Source organism: Vigna umbellata, chromosome 2 (assembly GCF_029865625.1).
Source record: "Vigna umbellata cultivar VRB3 chromosome 2, Vumbellata_1.0, whole genome shotgun sequence".
Lineage (NCBI taxonomy): Eukaryota > Viridiplantae > Streptophyta > Magnoliopsida > Fabales > Fabaceae > Vigna > Vigna umbellata.
In genome coordinates, this window is record NC_142166.1 from 13,071,397 (window position 1) to 13,094,841 (window position 23,445).

Genomic DNA, 23,445 nt, shown 5'->3' on the forward strand with positions numbered 1-23,445 from the left:
TTTCAACGATTTATCATTTGTGTATATCATTATCAAATTTGATTTCAACTGAATCATGCAAAAGGTGGTTATTAACTATTCTCATTGGAAAAAGATAGCTAATTTTAAATGACTCTTTTGCAATATCAACAATGTATTTTTGGGTTATTTTTTCTAAAAGCTCATTGAAGGTGTAGTTGTGACGAATTGATATGGTGGCATAGGTGTTTGATGTGAATGTGATCCATAACCGTATGGACTTTCAATTAAATATCCAAAAAATAAAGAGTAAATTTATTTAGGTAATATGGTAAATTATAATATGTATATGGCACAAAAATAAAATATTTTTATAGTTTATTTATATGCATAAATAATTAAAAATACTTTTGGTTTTTTACAATAACAGTAATAAATGAAAATAATATTAAAATAAGAAATAAATTATTAGGACAATAAATAATGTTATTTTATATTTTACTTTAATATGTGTCTTTTTGCTTATTTGAATGTACTTAGATGAGAAAGAAAACAAGAAAAAGATTGATTTTGGTTGATGGTTGAAGGAGACTACGATACATGGTAAAGGATCCAGCTGGATATGAATAGTGGTTATATGTTACTTGTTTTGTTCGAAAAAATTCACTTTGTTAAGTGTTATATTATCTGATGAGATTTGCGGATTCTTTTATATTCACAACAACTATGAATATTTAAATATATTTTTATATTTTTATATTTTATTTTATTTTATATTTTAAACTAAATTATTTGAAAAATTCTTTCTTTAAAATATGAATTTAATGAAAAATTACTCTTTTAAGAAATTAAAATAAATTACACAATAAAATGTTGATGTAAATAAATTCTTTTTAAAAAAATAATTTTAAATCAATTACATCAAAATATAAATTTAAAAAAAATTATAAAATAATTTCAATATCATAAGTCTAACTTGAAAAATAAAAATACATAATTTTAAATGATTCTTTCACAGATGTTTTTCATTAATAATTTTATTTTTTCGTCACTTAAATTAGAAAGAATACTGAGATAAATGTCTTTGTATTATATACTTGTTCGAAGTTTCACTCGACTAAAGATAAAGTCAATTTATAATATATAGGTAAATGCAAACCTCACTTTACAAGTCGGTTTTGTGTTATTGAGTTAGGCTTAAAGTTCACTTATTAACATGGTATTAATGTCAGGTTAGAGCATATCCTAACGATGTTTGTTGGACATGTTGTTCCACCCGCTATCGAGTCATTATCAAACTACCCATTAATGTCTAGTCTCACGCTCGAGATATATATCTCTCGGCATGACGGGTATGTTGGAAGTGTCACATTGACTAGAGATAATGCCAATTTATAATATATAAGTGAGTGCAAACCTCACCTTACATGCCGCCTAGCGATGCATATATCTCAGCATGAGGGGGTGTGTTGGAAGTCTTACATCGATTATAGATAAAACCAATTTATAATATATAAGTGGGTACAAACCTCACCTTACAAAAGTCAGTTTTATGGGATTGGGTTAGGCTTAAAGTTCACTTCTTAACAATACTATATGAAGAATTAACAAGTAAAAATAAATAATGTTTGACATCCAAACTTTATTGATAAAATAAAAAAAAAGCTAAAGTTAAACTTTAAAAGTTTTATCTATTATTTTTTACTCTTGTCTAACTCTAATTTTTTATTTTATTATTTTGTATTTTTACTTGAATCATTCATTATTTGTGCTGTCAAATCGGGTCACCTGTCCTAATTCGGTCTGACCCACCATGGATTTGTCACTTAGTGAGTCAACCCAACCCAACTCTTTATTAGCGAGTCAAAACAATTCAAATATGTCTCAGCTCACATGGATTGGTAGGTTCAATATATTGACACACTTAATTACATGATTGTTTTCAATTTAAAAAAAATAACAATTTTTTTTTCTAATTCAAATGTAAATAAATTTAAATCCAAAATGATGTTAAACTCAAAAAACAATTCAAAATTAAAAAAAAATATATAACACAATTCAAAATCATCTTAAACTAAAAGTACAATCCAAAAGTAAACACAAAAAGTAGAATTAAGTGGGTCGGTGAGTTAACTCTGCTCACTAAAGATTCGATCTGAGTGAGTTAGGTTCTGAGCGGATCAGACTTAAAATTGACCCAATCAAAATTTTAATTTTTTTCAATCCGAATCGACTCGAACTCATGATAGACCAAATTGACTCACAAGTTTCATTTTAACCATACTAGTTAATATAACAAAGCCAAAACATTTTTTAAAAAAGAATAAAAATAAAAATAAAACCTACAATTAAAGTCCAAAACCTTTATGAAAATAAATAAAAAAAATTAATAGTATTTTTTAACAAATCAATAAAAAAAAAAATCTTTTTACACAAATACACACGTGCAACCCAAGTATAATATGATGGAACATATAGTTCTCACAAAGACTATGATAAAACAAAACACACTTAAAGACAACCTTTCACAAACACATACTCACAAATAACAAAATATATTCACGTTCACAAAAATCTCATTTTAAAACCATACTCTTAAATAATAATGTAATTTTATAAAATCTAATTCTTACCCTTTTTAACAACAAATTGAAAATAGTCGGCAGATCATCTTCTGTCTTTTTTGTTTCTTTTCTTCCTTAAACATAAAATAAAATATTATTATAAAACATTAGGTGTTTTTAAATGCATTTGTAATCAATTATGATAGTGACTTAGCTCTAATCCATTATAAATATATTTTTTTTTATCATTTTTCTCTTACGATAATAAATAATATGAAAAGTAATAAAACAATAATGTAGTAAATAAGATGGTCTAACTTTTTACTTATGTTGATAATTTTTTTTTATTTTATCTAAACAATTTTATTTTTTTACCTTCATTTTTTATTAGTGAGTAATGGAAGAGGAGAAAAGAGTGTGGTAGGCATTTGGGTTTCTTGTTTTGGAGAGGGATGAGTGGTGTGAGTCAGAATGGGTGACATCTCTTTTTTTGTGTGAAATGTGAAATCATGGGATGATGTTGAGTGAAAACCACTCCTCCAGCTTTTCTCCAGCTGTCAGCAATCAACGTCTTCCCATTAATATCAATGTCACCATCCTACCATTCCATTCTTCAAATTCTTTTCAAATATTCAACTTAATTTTGTTTCTCATAATATCAATTAAGTTAATTTGAAAAAATAATTATTTTAAATATTATATTCTATATTTTATATAAAGAAGATTTGTTTTTAAGTAATATTTTTTAAATTAAAATAATTATTTTATTAATTTTATTTTTTAAATAATTGTTTTTTATGAATTTAACCGTTTACTTCTATATGACTTTTTCTAAAATTTAACTATTTTTTAATTATAAAACTAAAAACTAAAAATTATTTTATAAAATTATTTATATTTAATTTTATATAATAATAGTAATACATTATTTTCATTAATTATATATAAAGAATATTATTTTTGATAATTGTTTCGCTTTTCGACGTAATTAGGGATAATTCAAATGATCAATTTGTTATTCTTAACCCAGTAAAGTGTTTTAAAACAAGTTTATGTGTCAGATTGAGTACCAATTCGATTAATGATCAATTCCTTGATTTTTTAAATTCAACATTAATTCAATCAAAACAAGCATACTTCATATAGCAAACACCACAACAACTTAGTAAACTAAAATGACCAATTTCAGCAATACAAGTAGCTACCCGAATCCTAAATTGTACAAACTCTTACCACTAACATCAACTTCATTCAAAAATTAATCCCTATAGAATTTCACCTGTCATAACTTGAATTCTAGACAATTTCTAACATCACACCTTCATATTTATCTAACAGAATTTCAGTGCAATATTCAGGTAACCAAGACTTCAATTTCATCAATTCCAAACAAACAAACACAGGCTTACTTTCAATCATCAGTTCCAACAGAAAAATCCATACAACATACTACTAATTATAGACTAAAACAAACGTCTCAAACAACACATTATCATAAACTCAAAATAGATTTTAACGTGCTTCATTAAACTAAAACAGTAATTTCAATCAATCACAGACCATCAAACATGCATATATAATTCTAAGGTTTAATCATTATGATAGTCCCTATTTATGTTGGATTTTCTCAAATATGTCCTTTTATTATTTTTTTCTCAATTGGGTCTCTAGAAGTAAAAAATCAGTGCAATTGGGTCCTTGTCGTTAAATTTGGTTAATGAGTTAAAATTAAGGTGATTTGTCATTGTGAGGTGGAATCATTAAGTTGAGTTATCATCCCATTCTGCCATGTCATCATCTTCAACCTTTTCCCAAATAAAAAATCATAGCAGTCCATGGCAGCCACCGAAAAATGCCACCACTAGCCTTCATGCGCCGCCACACAACCACCACCATCGCAAAACCCGCAAAGCATTAGTAGAACCACCATGGCCAGTCAACGTCCATGCGCCATCACCGCGAACCAAGTTCATTTTCTCTTCATCCTCGCGCCAAAAAGCAACCCAAACCGCAAGCACCACGAGAGCTCTACAACGAGTCTGAACCTACTAAAATTCAGAAATATTCCCAATTCAGGAACATTAAAATTGCGCCACCATTGGGCGAGTTCTCTTCTCCCTTCTCGCACAAATCCCAAATTCCAGACATGTAGAAACCAACTCAACCTCCTTCATTCCAGATACTCAGAAGCATCCAAAAGGCAAAAGCACCTAAATCGCAAAACTCCTTCGTATTCATCATACATATAGCACAATCTTCATCGCACAAAAGCCTTAGCTCTTCATCTTCTTCAAATGCGCATCGTGAGTTGCTCCTTCTTCAGCCACCACGAAGTCGCCGTTACGCCTTCATCTCGAACCAAAACCTGCAAGGAAAGCTAAACACAAAACCAACCAAAACCCCTTTGAATTGTGCCACCATCGCGGTTCCAAACCCAATCGCAAACATGCGAAATCAATCCCCTTCATTGCGAGCTTTATCTTCTTCCTTGAGCATCAAGCCTGCAAAAAGAAACCAAACAATTGAAACAGAATTGTAGGAACCCTAAAATCACTACAGTTTGTAATTTAGGGAAAGGTTGAAGATGATGAACCTAATTTCATTTTCATGAACTTTAATTTCGTGATCCTTTAAATTCAATTCTCAAAAACCATTTTTTAATTACACATATTCCATGTAACCTGTTCTGAATGTGCCACGTTAATTAATGATTCCACATCACATTGACAACTCAGCTTAATTTTAACTCCGCTAACCCAATTTAGCTATGGGGACCCAATTGCACTAATTTTGCACTTTTAGGGACCCAATTGAGAAAGAAAAATAATAAAGGGACCTATTTGAGAAAATCCAACATAAATAGGGACTATCATAATTATTAAACGTAATTATAGTCATATTAGAGCTTAAGAATAATTGTATTTAGCTTCCCTTACCTTATAGAAAGCCTAAAAACAACCCATAAGCACAAGAAATCCTATATGTTCCTACGAACTGCAGAAACACGATCAGGATATACTGTTAGGACCACTGATCAACAAAGAGTGTTATAGAAGACTCAAATGTCACATGCATCCATAATAGACTCACATGTAAAGGAAGACAAAACAGACCAGAAAGAGGAGAAAAAACAAAGTCACTCTATCTAAGAAACTAATTGGTCCAAATTGAAGAATTATCCGCCGTTAGAATCAATGCTACAATCTCAATTCTTCAATTAGACAAAAAGAAGATAAAACTCCTAGAAAAAAAATCAGATAAGTTTAGAAAAATGGTTTCAAGAAAGAGAATATTTTAAAATTACGAAACTCGTTCATCAATTTATATTAAATTCATTTAATATAAAATTAATCGAGTTTTACTGTTTCTAAACTATTACCACTTTTAAAATATAGGTTTTTACAGTTTTATTTTTAATTTTCTTGTAAATACAAAAATTAATTCCGTTAATAATTAAAATATTCCTAAAAATATATTGTTAAGTGATATTAGTGTAAAATAATTTTTAAAAAAATATATATATAATTTGACTCACATAAATTTTTTATATTTATTTAACATTATCTTTTATTATTTTTTGTTTTTTTTCTAAAGATAAAAATTCATTTTTATATAACTATTTTAAAATAAATATAAATTTGTGTCAGTGTTCCTCTCTCTTATTCTTTCTGAAAAGAACGTGAGATATTCATGCTAGATATCTTGGTCATTTGGTAATTTCACTGAAAATATTCCATTGCTGCTTTTTCTTTCCTCTATATAATGCTATAGTAATGCGTGAACTATAAAGTGCATTACCAGTCACTGGGCTCTCCCTTCATAGAGATTAGAAGTGCAAATTTCAAACCCCTTTTCGTTCAGATTCTGAGTCTGCTATGGCGTCACGCGCATTTCTTATCTTGGGGATGCTTCTTCTGGTGTGTCTTGTTAAGGTACACCAACACGTCACTGTAACAGTGTTATCTCACAGTAATTGATGAGTAAAAGAATAGTTCCAAAAATATCATGCATGGTTTAGTTTATCAGCTTCTGTCAGTTGAGAATGATTTTATTTGCATTTATCTTGACTTTTCATCTTCTGGGTTTCTCATGAAGGTTTCATCTGATCCGAAGATAGAAGAAGAAACACTAGAAGAAGAACTGCTGTTTCCCAATGAACCAGTATGCTTTATATAATAAACTATATTTAGTATTCTTCAGCTTTTAACACATATTTTTCCCTTATAAATATGTCTTTTTATATTAATCATCATATTTGACAAAAAGGGTGTATCAAAGTCTACTTTTAAGGATAAAAAATTCAATTTTTAGTGATAAAAAAATATGAAGTAAAAGTCTCGTTCCATTACTTGTTGTTTGAATTTTCTGCAGCTTGTCGTGAAAGACGGGAACAGAAGGCTAATGCAAGAAATAGGTAATTAATCTGATTCAATAACAAAAATACTGGTAGTTGGGTTTTGTAGATACCCTTTAAATGGTGAAGCCATGAGCAATAATGGAAAGAGAGAAAAGAAAAATGAAGTTTCATGGTGTTATTGGCTCACTTTTCAGATTGTGGTGGGTTATGCAAATCAAGGTGCAGTGCTCATTCAAGGCCAAACGTGTGTAATAGGGCATGTGGCACGTGCTGTGTGAGGTGCAAGTGTGTCCCACCTGGTACCTCTGGAAATAGGGAACTATGTGGAACTTGCTACACTGGCATGACCACCCATGGCAACAAGACTAAGTGCCCTTAGACAACCAAATCTCATTGTCATTTTCTTCATTCATTATGCACTGTACTGCTATGTGGGTGCATCTCTGTTTTCTAGGGCAATCAATGTGTCTGCACTTCCTTGGCTCTATTATTAGACTACTATAAATGTTTTCTTTAGAGGGTCTGTTCTGGTTTGTGTGCCTGCATGATTACTGTGATGGGTCATGTAGACTTTCTACCTTTGTTCTGATTAATATAAAGAGAGTCATTACCATTTCCATTTCATAGCTACTGTACAAGAGACTTGATTTTCTTGAGTTTTACATATTTTGGAAAAGATTTAGAAAACTATGCAAAATAATGTAATAATCGTTGCTGAAATCTGCTTAACGGAAATGGGACCAAACAGCGCAAAAGAATAATGTTATGGACCACTCCTTTTGGCAAACTCTAACTATGACCATAGATTCCTATTTTGTTCATTTTGGTGAGTACAATTTCAATACCTTGTTTTGTGGTCCTTAATTTCTTGGCACCAGCTCAACACCGATTATGACGTTTATTTTCGTACTGCTGTTGCTTCTTTCTGATGGGGAAACAGATCATAATTTGTTAACATTCTTATGACCAATCACTGATCAACAATATATATATATATATATATATATATATATATATATATATATATATATATATATATATATATATATATATACTTTTGAGTAATGGAATAGGCAACGAACAAAACTTTGGCAAAACCTTTTGAATTTTTAACCATACTCTCATAATTTCTTTTCACAACGTGAACAAAAGGAGAACATTTTCAGAAGTAGGCCAATTATGACAAAGTTCATAAGCCAATCCTTATACCATAAAAATAAATTCCAAAGTAATAATTCTTTAACCCTCACACAAGTTTTATATTCATTTGATACAATTCATTACTTATTTTTTACAAATATAAAAGTTCATTTTTATAACTATTTTACTCTTACAATATATATTAATATGAATATCAATGTGTTATCATATCATTAATAAGCATTAAACACATTTATTTTATGGTATAATTAAATATTAAATAACATAACATTGTTATGTATAGTGACAAAATAACATGAAAGAAAAACTAATAAAGACTAAATTAGTTATGACTACATTGGTTGAGTTTAAACAAAAAGATTTTGAGTTGTTAAATCCAAATATCTTAAAGAGTAAATGTATTGACAAAAATATCGAGATACATTTATCTAAGAACATATATTGCGTCACAAGGAATAATTTATAATGATTTGTCAAAAGTAAACCTAATAATGCCATTTGTTAAACCTAATTTCCTTTGGTATAGTCGTAATCTTATCCGAGTGTTATTTTTCTCTGTAATTTTTGACCCATTCTTGCAGTTAAGCAAATCAACATTCCAAAGTGTTATATTTCTGTTGCTTCATATAGAACATGAGAAATTGTGCCTGTGTGGGGTTGTTAAGGAGTCTACAAGGGATACAGAGTAATCCTGGGGATGAGAGTTTGGTGGTGAGTTGGTGCTAACTAGCAGAGATAAAAAAATAAAGTGAAGATACTAAAACAGATGGGAGTCCAGAGAAAAATATAAGCCCAGTTATGAAGGTTTTGATGACGGATATGGATAAATATAATTGATTCTACTGGCAGAGATAAGGGAATCTCCAACAGTAAAACACTATCTTCCACCCTCAGTGTGTACATATACATGTATGTATGTTTAGACAAAATAAACTTCTCAATTTGTCCCCGCCAAGTCTGTTGTGATAACTGATAAGTACACCAGAGCACAGATGCTGGTGTCATGTAACTTGTACAATCTTGATCAGTCTGCTAAGACTTAATGGGGAGTACAGGGTAAATACAAATATATTTTATTTACACTACTATTTCTATGCCAGATGCATTGCAGAAAAATTTGAAAACGTTAATCAATTGCATATGCTGACAGACAGAAAATGTTGCGAGACTAATCTATGTTGGCTTCTTTTTGTAAATGAGATCATATAAAACCCTGCTTCAGAGGATGACGACCAAATTTGGAAACAAATCGCATAAAGAGCAATTTGGAATCTGATATTAAGGAAATTTACATCTTGCAAGCATTGCTGTCTTTGCATAATTCACCCTACAAAGAAAAAATAATAGATAAACACTTAGTCAAAAAGCTTTATATATCAAGCATATGAAAGTTATAACAGAAAAAACATGGGTCCAGAACAAATACTTAAAAGTCAAATTATTCATGAGCTTTTTGACATTCACAATCATATATACCATATCTTAGTGTTTTCTCCACTAGGTTATGAATTAAGTGCTATTTTGTTTATTGTAACAGGCAAAGGCACAATTTTTCTTTAATTTTTGCAGCTTAATTTCAGGTATGATTTAAATAAAAGGGATGCAGACTACTGATAAAGGCAATGGATCATAAATTCAATCAGAATCATCACATGTATATGATGGCAAAAAATATCATTCTTTCAAAATTTATACTGTTCTCTAACTTCAAAATTTCTTTGCTTACAAAATTTTCTTGCCATCTTGATTTTTTATGTTTTATTCTGCAGACATGTTCCGTGCTGAATTTAATATGATACTTTTTGTGTTGAGTCTATCTACCTTCTTCTTTCGAGCTTCTAATATTTCTTCTATAGGCTGCCGTCCTGGAAACCAAAAAATGGAAAAAAAGGGGTGGAAATTATTACCAAATAAATAGTTAGAAATGAATAATGCAACTAAAAGTGATAGTCTTTACTCATTGATGGACTGATTAAGCCATCAAATGTTAAATGAGAGGATAGCCTTTCACAATAATTCTAAGCTTCCGAGGCTTATAATATGACCATATTATTCCAACTAAATAAAGACTCACAAGTACATCAGCTCATGCCCAACTAAAGTCAAAACCTATATAAGGTGTTAGAAGTAGCCACAGAACAATGTGATGGGCTAATAATCAGAATGAGGAAGTCAGCCTAGTCCTGAATAGTGACTATAAAACCTGGAAGGTCTATCAAAGGAGGAAGAAAGCCCAACCTTGATAAATGCTAATTAATTAGGAGGTGGTTTCTAATATGCCACTCATAGGATGGAACCTGGAGAAAGGACAATGACAAGGGAGTGCATGGGGAGTGAGGGACAAGGGCAATGTGGTGTTTGTTGAAACAAACGTGACTGAGAAGTGTGGTGTCTAAGTGATTGAAGTCATGTGCATTTCTGGTTTTATTTTAATCCGTTTCACTACAACTTTGTTTTAGGTGTGTCATTGAGTACTTCTCTGAATAATAAAACAATACCTTTTTCCTTTCATTTTGTGTGTTTGATTTGAGTCTATCACATTAGCAATATAACTGAAAGGAATATTTTGGTGTAAAATTATTAATGTGCATCTATTTTACCTGTAACTTGAAGTCGGTATTTAGCCCAGACACCATATACAGAATCAGCAATTTTAGCAATCTGCAAATGTTTTTTCCTCCATTAATAACATAATATATAAAGATATAAGCTATCTTATTCTTCAGTAAGCAGTAGTGAAGGGATTTGTCCATGCTAGATGAACAAGATAACAAGTCCTTCAAAACTATGAAAGGAAGCCTTACTGGTTCATATTTTGTAATTGCATAAACCCAACCAAGACCAACATGTTCATATAATCTCCTAAACGCCTGCAGAATTCCCGTCATAGTTAAACACAAGCGTGTATAAATATATAAATCTTTATTGCACAGGAAAGTAAGTAACAAATTTCACTCAACAAAAACAGATTCACATTTCACTATTATATATCCCTTGATAGTCCTCTGCAATCTTGGATGTATTTTTCTTATTGAATGAGGTAACTAATCAATCATTCGTGTTACAAAGATTTTATATTACAGCAGCAGGGTGTATTTATCTTGAAACTGGATATTGATATTTATGTCATACTGGTATTACACTAAAATGCACATGGACAATGAATGGTGAGAGTCATTCAATAGTCAATAGTAATATTCTAACTTCTGGATTCTTCCAATTCCATAAAAATTTCTAAACTTAGACTCATGTGAATGTTCAAAAGCACTTGCATTCCAAAGCAAGTGTGAAGTAGGATTACGGAGAAGTTTCTCCAAGGCTGGAAATGAAGATTAGGAAAGAAGCCACACCTCAACATCTGTAACCACAGTTCCATCTGAGAGAATAGCATGAATTCTTCCCATAGCCTAAAAAGTAGAAACAAACAGTCATTGTATTGTATCTCGACGCAACTGCAAGAGATGCTTGAAACCTCACATATCTATGCACTACATAACATCTATCAATTAGCACATGTGAAAACAAATATCTTAGAATAATAAGAATCTTCAAAAAAAAAAAATAACCAATTTGTTTGGACGTTTCAACAATTCAATGAATGAATCAAAGGCAAAGTAAGTGTACTGCAAAGCCCAAAACCAAATATAATATCAAGTCTGCAAGTAAAGTTTACACTCCATCATAGACCAGTTTGTTGACTTTTGTAATAGCTAAATACAATTTATGATTGATTGTGAGGGTAAAAACTTTTCCACTCTTGTTATTTTTTTAACTAAATACAATTTAAGATTAAAATAAGTTAACAAAAACATAGGAAAAAAGGGGAAGTGATTATTGGCATAGTACAGAACGTAGAGCAAAGACTAACGGTTTCGTAGTCAATGTTTTGATTCTCGTCGGGAGAGTATTCATCAGAACCAATATCAACAAACTTGATTGTGCCATAACTCTTATTTCTCTCTCTTAGCATATTCACCTGATCATAACAACATGCAAAACAGTACTCTATCAATGCCAAAACTCAAAGAAACGAATTACCAGCATCAAACAATATGATTTGAACAAATAAAGGAGAACCTCGCGCATGCAGAGGGGACAATCTCCATCATAGAGCATTTTAATTTTCCAATCTTTTGGTGAATCATTTTTTTGCTTCTTAGAAATTTCAGGTTCCACAGTTGTCTCGCTGATGACTCGAATGTAGTGGTGAGGCCGCGTGGGAAGAGCGTTGGGGCGTGGATTAAGAGAAGGTGAGTTGTGGAATTTGAGAGTGCAGTTCAAATATGGAAGTGAAATGAACGTTGGGTTTTTGGGCATTGAATTGCGTGAAACAGAAACAGCAGTTGCGACTCTCAAAGGGAGAGCCATTGTTGCTTTTGTTTTGTGGTCGTGTTGTTGAAAGAAAGAAGGCAGAGGAAGGGTTGATAGCTACACGCAAACTTCATTCTTAACCGCAAACACGTAGAGTGCGTGGCAACCTCGGGGTCACCCATGCTAATCATAAAGTTCCTTTTGTATTAATCTTTTAAAATTATATTTTTACTTATATATATAAACTAATATTAATTTATAAAAAGAATCATTTAATTATTTATCTTTTAAAATTTTTATAAAAAAATCAATTTAAAATTAAGTTTCAAATTTTAAAATGATTCAATTAAATTTTTTTCTTAGATTTGCGTAAATGACAGAGGAATGTGGTGACTCTCTTTAAAGGATGTCAGATTTTAAATTTGAAGTGAATTCTAAGGATTGAAATGATAAGATTGTCCTTTTCAGAGAGAAAACATACTTTGCCCAAATCAATTGATGATGTCTCTCCTTCCAATTTTGGTTGTTCACGTCAATTATGTCTTGGTGTAACTCGTCTTCATCTTGCACTGCCTGGAAATACAAAACCATAGTTTTTTCTCTCATGGTAGTAGGTATTGGGAATTAGGTTTAGCATTCATTTGCAACAATAGAGAAGTTGTAGTTTTGAGAACAACTAGAATTGCTAAGAATTGTAAGAAACAATTTTGGAATTGCTAGGATTCCTAAAATTTAGTTTTTGTTTAATTTTTCTTTGGGAAAATAAAAATTGTTGGTGCTAACAAAGATTGATTGTGTTATGATTGTTTTGAAGAACAAAGTGGAAGTAAAGATTCGATTCGGTGTAATTATTTTAAATGGTGTATTGAAGATGGTAGTTACAAAATGATGCTACTATTGTAACACAAACAAGATATATAATATAGAGAAATCTCTTAAGGTTTAAAAAAATGGATGTAACTGCTAATGTACATGGTTTGTTTTGTTGGTGTAATTAACATAAATTTAATATCTTTATTGATAAAAATTTCATGATTTCTTATAAAAGGTAGATGGGTTGTAATTAATATGGTATGTATTAAGTATGTTGAAGGGTGTAGGATTTTGTTATGTGATGTTAAGGTTGTATATTTTTGTTATGTAATGTTATGAAATCAATGAAAAGTTTTACTTTTGTATAAAAAGAAGTATTGTGTGTTGGTAAAGTCATCCAATTTGCTATACAGATATAACATTTGAAATATTCTACAAATACATTCATAAAGACAAGATTCTACTTAATAATTACATTATAAACCGCTTACTTAAAGTCAACTGTTATGAAAATAGATTCATAGATAAATGCGCCAACCAAAAAAAGCTGGAAAATACATAGATAATTAAAGAGTCATGGCTTCTAAACACATCATCTTCTGTATTTCAATTTTTCCTTGCGTTGGGTTTGCTTGTGATGGATGAGGTGGTAGATGAATTGGTTCATAAAACTGTCACAGTTGAGTTGGTGGATAGGATGGTTCAAAAGACTGTGTTGTTTGTGGTGGTGATTGTGGAAGACATTCCAGAAAAAGATTGAACATAAAAGTATACCATCATGTAAGGTAAAACAAAAAAAGTAGAAATTATAATAAATACCTTTTTGTTGATCAATAAAAGTGCACGAGGCATGCATTGTAGCCCTACCAAGATCTTAAATCAACAACTTCAAGAACCAAGTCCAAGTTTCCTAGTTCTTAACTTTAATGATATTGTATGCTATTGGAAACATTTGGTCATTACCATCTCTTTCAACAATAGTTAACAATTCACCTTTATACTTGTCTTTCAAAAAGCAGTCATCTAAACCAATTATAGGCTGACATAAACTGTGTTTCCATGTCTTAAATCATGCATAAGGTCTCATGAATGTTGGTTTAGCATCATTTTCTTCAATTTTACCTTTTGTAGTAGAATCAAGATTTGATCAAATAAACTCATATGCATAGTCATATATTCTTTTAAATTGTTCTTTCAGTGAACCATCAACATGGTTGAATGCCATTGTTTTTTCCCTAAGAGCCACCGACTTAGACGTATCACGTTCCACTTTCTAAAAACTTTGTTATGAACGTACACATGGTTGGATTTTATCTTATTATGGATTTTATATTCCTACTTAACCACTTCACAATTATTAAACGAACATTAAGTTCTTTAATGTACCTTTGATTGTCCTTAATTTTCCTTAACTACCAAATATTAAGCGAAGCCTACCCACAATAAGCATATCACTAGCATTTTCCTTTTGCCCTCAAGCACTTTACCCTAATTCTACGTTTATCATTCTTCTGAAATTTTAAATTTCTCCCATACTACACTCTATATGTTCTTATGGCTTTTATAAATTCTTTCTTATCTGTGAAATATGTTCCAACTTCTCATTAATATCAATTCATGGTTTTAGGCATTGAAAATGTCCCAAAGTTTCAATAAATTTTTTTGTCATTACCCATTATGTCACTATCTTCACCACTATCCAACTCTTGTGATTCTCACTCATTATCGAATAATCATATGTCATGTATGTTGGTTTGGACATTTTCATCATCCCCAATCCTTCATCCTCATCATCATGTGATTAATAGTCTTCCTTAACTGTCTCCTCTATCTTGCTACATTTGCTTCTTTTTCAAGTGGAAATCCCAAATGGTCCACCAACATCTCCTTTAACAAATCTGACTTCAACTTCCACATTACCTTCACATAAATTATTTTTAACTACATCATTTACATCACAATCAACATTCACATCAACTAATTCTTCAATATTGTCAACACCTTCATCTAGCAAATGAGAACAACTTAGAATGATTTAAAATGAATGTCATAGCATGTTACCTTTGAAAGTAATATCCTTACTTTAAGATCACGTTTAGGGTTTAGATATCCTTACTTTAAGATCACATTATTTTCACATGCATGAATGTTTTGTGTATGTTTTTGTGTTGCTTGAGACGAGTCTTTGAGAGATTGTGGTGGTGTTTGGGTTCAACCATTTTAAGGTGAGTTCCAGATGGGAGGTTGCGTCGTGTGATGAGTGTGTAACCTAGTAACAACATGGGTGGGTTGGGCTGTGGACCTTTATGATGGCGAAGCAACGAGAAGGTGGTTGTGGAACACATTTGATGAAGGGCTTGTGAGCGTGGAGTGTTGGGAATCAGTTTTGGTTGTTGTAGAGTCAGTTCCATGAGAGACATGCATGTGCGGGAATCGATTCTCTTATGCATGGAACTGATTCTAGTGTTTATGAAATTTGTTAAAATTGGTTTAGGGTAAGGGAATAGTTTCTACTTTTGTTTGTACTATAACTTGATGAAAATGGTCTCATTATTGATTATATTAGTAACACGTTTGGTACATACGATTTGTATGCACCAGTTTGAGAGGATTATTAGATATGTTATCTTTATCTTTTATATTTAGTTAATTTGTTATTATTTTTTATTTGTATTTTGAATTTAACTCATATTTTTTTCTATTATAAATAAAGTATGCTATGTGTATATTAAATTAATCTTATGCCTATTTTTCATTATATTTCAACAATTACTTTAACATTAATTACTATAAAATTGAAACTCATATGAATACCTTCTTCGCAATAATTTCAAACACATTCAAAACATATTTTCTTTTAGACTTGACTTTTTTTCTTCAAGTCCAACATGTAATGTGATTTACATTTCAAATTTTCCCACTGACATATAGTTACGGTGAATGTTGTTCCTTTTCTACATTGATTCAACCTATTATAAAATATCTTATGGATTACGTGGTATATGTGATTTTCGCATTGTTTTCAAAAGGGTTAAATATGTTTTTAGTCCTTAAACTATTAGCCATTTCTAGTTTTCGTCCCTCTTTCAAAGTAAGGTACAATTTGATCCTCATTCTTTTCGAAACGTTCGTTTTAGTCCTTGAAAACTAAATACTGTTTAAAAATTTAGTCCCCATTTAATAACAAATGAGGACTAAAACCAAAATTCTGAGGACTAAAACGAACGTTTCGAAAATAATGAGGACCAAATTGTACCTTACTTTGAAAGAGGGACGAAAACCAGAAACGACCAATAATTTAGGGACTAAAAACATATTTAACCCATTTCAAAAACATTCAAAATTTTGATGAATAGAATTCTATAAATTGGACACATGTTTAAACTTAGCCTACTCCTACTCTTATTTTTTTCATTATAGATCACCGTTGTGTATAAAAAGTAAAAGCTAGAACGAGAACAGGAAGTTCTTAACGTATCTTTTTCTGTCATTTTTTTTTGTCATGTTTAAATCATTAATTAAAAGGGTTTTATATTTTTTGGTATCAGAGCCATGAATGATAATTTTTTTCTTAAACTGGACAGGAGAATACTTTTTAAGATGTTTTTTTTAACATTTCATCTTCAACTACTATAAGATATATTATATTTTTAATAAAACAAAATTTTAATAAAACAAAACAGTTAATTTAAAAAAGAACATTATTATAATTATTGAAAGATAACATATAATAACAATATATATATATATATATATATATATATATATAATAATAAAAACTACTTTTTTTTAATTTAAATAATTATTTATAATAAAAATATTTAATAATAAAATATTATATAAATTATATATTTTTTATAATTATTTTTATTAAAAAAATATTTTATAATTTAAGAAAGTAAACATAACCATATGTTCCAATAATATTTATTATACTGAAATACTAAAATATTACAATAGTCACTTGAAATGTGTGAAAAAGATACAACATAAATATGTTTAATCCTCATAAGAAATTAAAATAAGAAGGAAAATTAAGAAATGTCATACAAATATTCATGGCTACTTTGTGACTTTTAATTCTATCATTGATAAGAGTTTTGACAGGAAAATATAATATTGGTTGAAAATGGTTAATTCAAATAAATTTCATCAGCGAATAATTTTTTTAATTTGAAACAACGTCAACGGGCCATTATTTTTAATTGTAAAAAATCTATAAAATATTAAAGTAGTAGGTAGATGCTGAAAAAAAATGGAACTTAATTAAATTAAACTTTATATATGTCTGTGTAACATAATGTCTTTTTCAAAATACAAAAAGAAAATTATAATACTTAATAAAATTGTGAATAGGTAGATGCTGAAAAAATTTAACTGAATTAAATTAAACATAATATATATATATATATATATATATATATATATATATATATATTCATATTTGTATAACTTAATGTCATTTTGAAAATACGAAAAGAAAATTATTATACTTAATGTCTTTTGTTTAAACTTATCAATTTTAATGCAATTTAATAAGATATTTATTAATTGGTTCAAATTTTGTTTGCTTGTTGATTTATTAAATTATGTCTTTTTTTAACTATATGCTTTTTATCATCTCGGAATTTTGTTCATCGTAATTCCAAACTTCAAATTTTTGTAATTTGGTGTATCAAATAGGCTTAGACATTTTTTTAATAGGATTAAAAGTAGTTTTGAATTGATTTAAATGAAGATAAAAACAATAATTTAAAGCTTAACTAATAATAGTGGTTAATCTACATTTTTAAAAAAGCTTTAATATACAAGGAATATTTACTTTTATAATAACGTGCGCAACCCCAAATCTCATATCATTGACCATTAGGGATGGCAACGGGTCGGGTCGGGCACGGATAGTGCCTACCCGCAACCCGACCCGACAAAAAAAAATCCACCCGCTACCCGATCCGCTACCCGCACGGATACCCGCTTAAAAAATATCCGCGGGTATTTTAAAACCCGCGGATACCCGTGGATATCCGCAGATACCCGCAAATATTAAAAAAATATATATTTTAATAAATTATTAAAATAAAATTTAAATAGAATTATAAAAAATATATAAAATATAATATAAATTAAATTAAATATAAATTTTAATTAAATTTAATATTGTAAAATATAAATTAATGTTAATTTTAATTAAATTTAACTTAATAAAATATAAATTAAATTTTTATTTTTATTTTTTGCGGGTAGCGGGTATCCGCGGGTACGGATAGTATAATATCCGCACCCGACCCGTTTATAAGCGGGTATTAAAATATCCGCTACCCGCGGGTTGCGGGTAATAAATATCTGCGGGTATCAACTATCCGTCGCGGATTTTATCCGCGGATATCCGCGGGCGCGGATTTTTTTGCCATCCCTATTGACCATCATATACCAATAGTAGCCAATTCTTTATTATAAATTAAACTTTTATAATTAAAAAAATTAAAATTGCTGGTGAAGTATTATTGTGCATGAGAGAGTAATTGCAAAAATATACAAGAAATAGATAAAAAAAAAAATCAATCATATACAAAAAAAGCCTTTATTCTCTAAACCTCAGTTTGGTAATTCACTCAAATCTCACGTTTTCTTCAAATAGAACCAACTTTTGGTAACATTGCAGAGAGTTCTAAAAAATATACCAATCAAAGTCAGGAATATAATAAGTTTCTTTCTTTCCAATTTCTAGAAGCTCAATATATATATTTTTTTCCTTTTCGCCCTTTTCTAAGTTGCATCTAGAGATTTTTTCTGTTTACGCCCTTTATAATAAGTTTCTTTTTTTCACAAGTAAGTAAAGGAAGTTAGTATTGTTTGTTGTGATTATTTAGATTTGTGAGTCTTGATTTCATGTTTGGGTATTATAAAATGTATATTTCGTGTGTGAGGTTTGAAAGGAATGATTTTGAGTCCTTGTATGTAAGATTTGGGGTTTGGAAATGATATTTTCTATTAGCTATTATTTCTTACTTGACTTTATAATGCATAGATAAAACATTATGATCAAATTTTTAAAAGATACTACAAATCAAGGGAAAAAAATTAAATATATTGATAAAAACATTGTGATATTAATATTTAAGGAAAAAAAACTAAAGTGAATTCTTATATAAGCACATTTCTGTTTTAATAATCATAAGATGTAAACAAAAATTATATGATCATGTAACATAAAATTTAAGATCCTGAATTTTAAATAAAACTCTGTATTATAAGAATAAAATAAAACATTAATTAAAATTTATATTTTATAATATTTTTATATCGGAATAAAAGTTGCAAAGAAAATTTAAAATGGCATACTGAAAAAAGAAACTTAGACTTCGTATACTAACTTAGTAATATAGATGTTATGATTGTTCAATTTTTTTTATTTTTTTTATATTTTTAGTAGTTAAAAATGTTTTAATTTAATAAAACTACAAGATATTTAATTTAAAATTAAATTAAGAGAAATATTATATTTTTTTATTAAAATTTTAGTTTTTATTAATGTTAGAAACTGAAATTACAGTATCTTAAATTTTGGAGTATAACCTAACTATGGTTATTATTTTGAGAGAACCAAAGAATGAATAAATGCTGCACACACCCACTCTTGTGAATGTCAGTGGAAACACGACAACTTTCTTAAACATGGTGATATGTTCGAATCTTGGTAGAAAATATAAAGAAAAGTGTCACTACTGAATTTGATATACATGCTGTGAATATCATAAGTGGCATTATAGTAATTTAATGTCCAAATACGTCATCACCAAATTACAACTAACCAAATTATTCATCATTATTATTGTGATTTATAGCGAAACTTTTTATCTTTTTATGTTATTTTTGTCTCTAGCAAGTTTGAAAATTAGGTGCATCATATGCAGGACCAACATTTTCAACTGCTACTCTGAATTTGTCTGAGTCTGAGCTGTTGATTCTACCAACACACAACTCTGAGTGTGAAAAGGAAAAAGTGAAAAGAAGAAATTGGGAGAAAAAAAAAGGTATTCTCTTCATTCAGTGAGGTTCTGAATTGTGCAACTTGAGATGGCATCATTTGCAGGGACTACCCAGAAGTGCAAAGCATGTGAGAAGACAGTGTATTTGGTGGATCAGCTCACTGCTGACAACAAGATCTATCACAAATCCTGTTTCAGATGCTACCACTGCAAGGGTACCCTCAAGGTTTGATCACACTTTTTTCTCTTGCTTCAACTCACCAAGATCAAAACTTGATTTTTCTCCACTTTTCTCTTTATGTATGAATGAGGAGGATGCATTGAGTTTGATTGCCACATGTTTTATTTGAAAACTTTGATTGTTTTTTGGTAGTTTGACTATAGCTATTCTTTTATTCACTTGGTTTCTTTTCTTCTATTCATGATGATTTAATCTGCATGTTATTGCTTCAGTGAATGGTGAGTGCTTCATAAGGAAATATGATTTGGATTGCCTAGTAGAGATTTTGTTCTATTTCTAGCACTTACAAAACACAGGGTTTTGAACATTTTTTCAATCTAATTGTCAGAGAAATGAGTAGTTTAGTCATAAAATTGAGGATGATTGAATAGGATGAAGTAATGACATGATTTTGAGAAGGATTTCATGATCCTGAGTAGTTGAAGGCTCTTTGATTGATCTAAAGAAATGGAATCAAGGCTTTATATTTTTATTGATTGAAGCTCAGGCTATGCAGCTGCTATTTGCCCCTTTTCTTCATTACTTAAACAAAATGCATCACACTCTTGCTCTTTTACGATCATGCATTTTGTATGTTTTTTGACTCAATGATTTCAGATGTTCTGATTCTGAATGATAGAATCTATAATGGGGTCATATGAAATAGGACATAATGTCAGCTCAAATGGTTGTTTTTCTCTGAAGCCTAAAGATTGAAATTGTTAAAGATCAAATTGGTGAATACATATTTAATCCTCTTTGCTTCATTCATCCCTGCAGCTGAGTAACTATTGTTCCTTTGAGGGTGTTTTATACTGTAAGCCTCATTTTGATCAACTCTTTAAGAAGACTGGTAGCTTGGAGAAAAGTTTTGAAGGTGAATTGCTGTTATTTAGCTGTTTCTGACACACAATACTTACAATTTCTATCATTCGGATCGGCCCGCTACTAATATTGTTTCTTCCTTGTTTTCTTGTTTTCTCTTTAACTTCTACATTTATTGCTTGTAGGTATTCCAAGAACTGCTAGACTTGAAAGATCTGCTGATCAGGTTTTCCACCTCATTTTAACTTCAAAAATATTTCTTTTCATCTCAGAATTATTACTCAGTCTTCTTACATAGAGTTCTTTTTTACACATTTCTGTTTGATTCTTCTTGTATGTAAATACTCTCTGGGATTTTTCAGGTCCAAACCAATAGCAAGGTTTCAAATTTATTTGCTGGAACTCAGGAAAAATGTGTTGCTTGCAAGAAAACAGTGTACCCAATTGAAAAGGTACATAACTATATTTATCAATATTTTTGCTTCATATCAAGCAAAACTGATCGATCTGGTTAACCTTTTCATAACATTCCCCTCTCCATCATCATTTGATTTGTGATCCTTATTCAAATCTAGATCTAGAATCTGTACAAGAACTTATTTAGACTTAAAAATTCGGCTCATGCAGCAATGAAAAAAAAAACTAGCCACTAGCCAAACCTCTGATACTCATAATAGAGAGACAATCTAACAAATGTCTAAATTCATGTCTTTTTTATTGTTATCATTATGAGGGTGAGTCGGTGCGACATAATGATGAGGGAGACAGAGTGAAAGATCCATTTTTGAAACATTTGTTGTTAACTTTAGCAACAATTTTAGTGATTTACATCATATTATGTCTTATATGAATATCCACTTTTGTTTTTCAGGTAGCTGTTGATGGAACATCTTACCATAAGGCTTGTTTCAGGTGCACTCATGGAGGATGTGTAATTAGCCCATCAAATTATGTTGCCCATGAACACCGTCTTTATTGTAGGCACCATCACACTCAGTTGTTCAAGCAGAAAGGTAACTTTAGCCAACTCGACAAGCAAGAAAATGATGAAGGGGTGACTGAGAACACAACAACAGAGTAGTAATAGCATGCATGCAACTTTCAAATTACAGTGGCAATACAACTTTAGTTCGTGACTCTTTTTCAGGAACATATGTGCCATTATTTCAATCCACTTTTCTCTCTTTTTGTTTTGTATGAGAAAAATTTTGCTAGACAAATTTTGGGGTTAATAATTGAGAAGTAATTAGTAGTTATTTCAGCATAATCATATGGCTGACAAATCTGTATTTTGCTTTGAAGGTTTATGAATTTTGTACTTTTCATTCCTGTGATAAAATCTTGTCTGTAAATTTCCTGTTGGTCCTTGTTATTCACATAAAAAAAATCTACCCTTTGTATCAACATGATGATTTTTCTCATATGGGTCACTAGGAATACATTAAAATCAACTATAGTCATGAAATTATTGTTAGGAATTTAAGTAAGAGTCTAAGTTCCAAATTAAATAAAGAGGAGAAAGGTCAACACCACGTAAACTCATAAATTCATTACTTTCTAATTTTAGGTTGAATGTGATGTTAAGTTTCTTACGTGAGTTTAAGTTTCTCATTTGTTGTTGTATTTCTCTAATGAATTTCGTTTTAGTGATATCAAAATTGATGATTTATCTTTAATATTAGGAATTTCAGGTAAAAAACAGGGTTACAGGTGCTTTTATAATTACTTGATTAGTTGATGTAATTAGTAGAAAGATTTTCATATTGCATGACATGCTAGTTGACTTAGTTACCCGCATGCTTTGCCAAGTGATGCTTGGCAAAAAGAAAAAGAAAGATTCTGAATAAACTTTTTTAGGCCATTGGTTTCCATGTTTTCCTGAAATATGAAATGTGCTTCCTTGTGATGATTGGTCTCGTTCACTGTTTCCATGCTTTTTAGTCTGAGCTTGTATTTGCTTTCAACCAAATATCTGAGGAGAAAGGCAAAAAGAAGAGGACTTTTGTTTTTTTGATCATTTATCACTGGAAAAAGATGTTTTAACACATATTTTTAATAATATACGTATTTTGATATAATATATGTGTTATTTTTTTATTGGTTTATTATTTATTTTTTACTGTACTGATATACTCAAAATTTAATAAAAATAATAATATGTGTATTGTGTTAAAATATTGTAAAAAGATTGTGTTAAACTATTATTGTCTTTCATCTTTTCCATTCTTACAATATACATTAAAGATG

At 29.9% G+C, this 23,445-nt stretch overlaps 3 protein-coding genes across 3 annotated transcripts; 2 read left to right on the forward strand and 1 right to left on the reverse strand.

The window, feature by feature from the left end:
• Positions 1-6,295: 6,295 nt before the first annotated feature.
• Positions 6,296-7,503, forward strand: LOC124826245 (snakin-2-like). The gene is made up of 4 exons (XM_047299029.2): positions 6,296-6,454; positions 6,618-6,683; positions 6,894-6,936; positions 7,074-7,503. Exons 1-4 carry the CDS (start codon positions 6,398-6,400, stop codon positions 7,256-7,258), a joined length of 351 nt encoding a protein of 116 aa, XP_047154985.1. The 5' UTR covers positions 6,296-6,397; the 3' UTR covers positions 7,259-7,503.
• A 1,310-nt stretch (positions 7,504-8,813) lies between these two features.
• Positions 8,814-12,455, reverse strand: LOC124826253 (Putative thiol-disulfide oxidoreductase DCC). Its single transcript, XM_047299038.2, has 7 exons — positions 12,118-12,455; positions 11,909-12,016; positions 11,391-11,447; positions 10,845-10,910; positions 10,641-10,701; positions 9,862-9,905; positions 8,814-9,367 (listed from the first exon to the last, which is right to left on the reverse strand). Exons 1-7 carry the CDS (start codon positions 12,406-12,408, stop codon positions 9,329-9,331), a joined length of 666 nt encoding a protein of 221 aa, XP_047154994.1. The 5' UTR covers positions 12,409-12,455; the 3' UTR covers positions 8,814-9,328.
• A 7,573-nt stretch (positions 12,456-20,028) lies between these two features.
• Positions 20,029-22,527, forward strand: LOC124826255 (LIM domain-containing protein WLIM1-like). The gene is made up of 5 exons (XM_047299039.2): positions 20,029-20,379; positions 21,154-21,250; positions 21,384-21,424; positions 21,561-21,650; positions 22,070-22,527. Exons 1-5 carry the CDS (start codon positions 20,242-20,244, stop codon positions 22,277-22,279), a joined length of 576 nt encoding a protein of 191 aa, XP_047154995.1. The 5' UTR covers positions 20,029-20,241; the 3' UTR covers positions 22,280-22,527.
• Positions 22,528-23,445: the final 918 nt, after the last annotated feature.

Excerpts from the sequence above, each read along its gene's own strand:
- LOC124826245 (XM_047299029.2), top strand. The coding sequence starts at position 6,398 with ATGGCGTCACGCGCATTTCTTATCTTGGGGATGCTTCTTCTGGTGTGT. Across the intron at positions 6,684-6,893 it reads TGCTGTTTCCCAATGAACCA|CTTGTCGTGAAAGACGGGAA; the intron begins GTATGCTTTATA and ends AATTTTCTGCAG. Across the intron at positions 6,937-7,073 it reads AAGGCTAATGCAAGAAATAG|ATTGTGGTGGGTTATGCAAA; the intron begins GTAATTAATCTG and ends CTCACTTTTCAG.
- LOC124826253 (XM_047299038.2), bottom strand. The coding sequence starts at position 12,408 with ATGGCTCTCCCTTTGAGAGTCGCAACTGCTGTTTCTGTTTCACGCAAT. Across the intron at positions 11,448-11,908 it reads AAAACATTGACTACGAAACC|GCTATGGGAAGAATTCATGC; the intron begins GTTAGTCTTTGC and ends TCTACTTTTTAG. Across the intron at positions 9,368-9,861 it reads TAGAAGCTCGAAAGAAGAAG|GGTGAATTATGCAAAGACAG; the intron begins GTAGATAGACTC and ends TTTTCTTTGTAG.
- LOC124826255 (XM_047299039.2), top strand. The coding sequence starts at position 20,242 with ATGGCATCATTTGCAGGGACTACCCAGAAGTGCAAAGCATGTGAGAAG. Across the intron at positions 21,251-21,383 it reads CTTGGAGAAAAGTTTTGAAG|GTATTCCAAGAACTGCTAGA; the intron begins GTGAATTGCTGT and ends TATTGCTTGTAG. Across the intron at positions 21,425-21,560 it reads TTGAAAGATCTGCTGATCAG|GTCCAAACCAATAGCAAGGT; the intron begins GTTTTCCACCTC and ends GGGATTTTTCAG.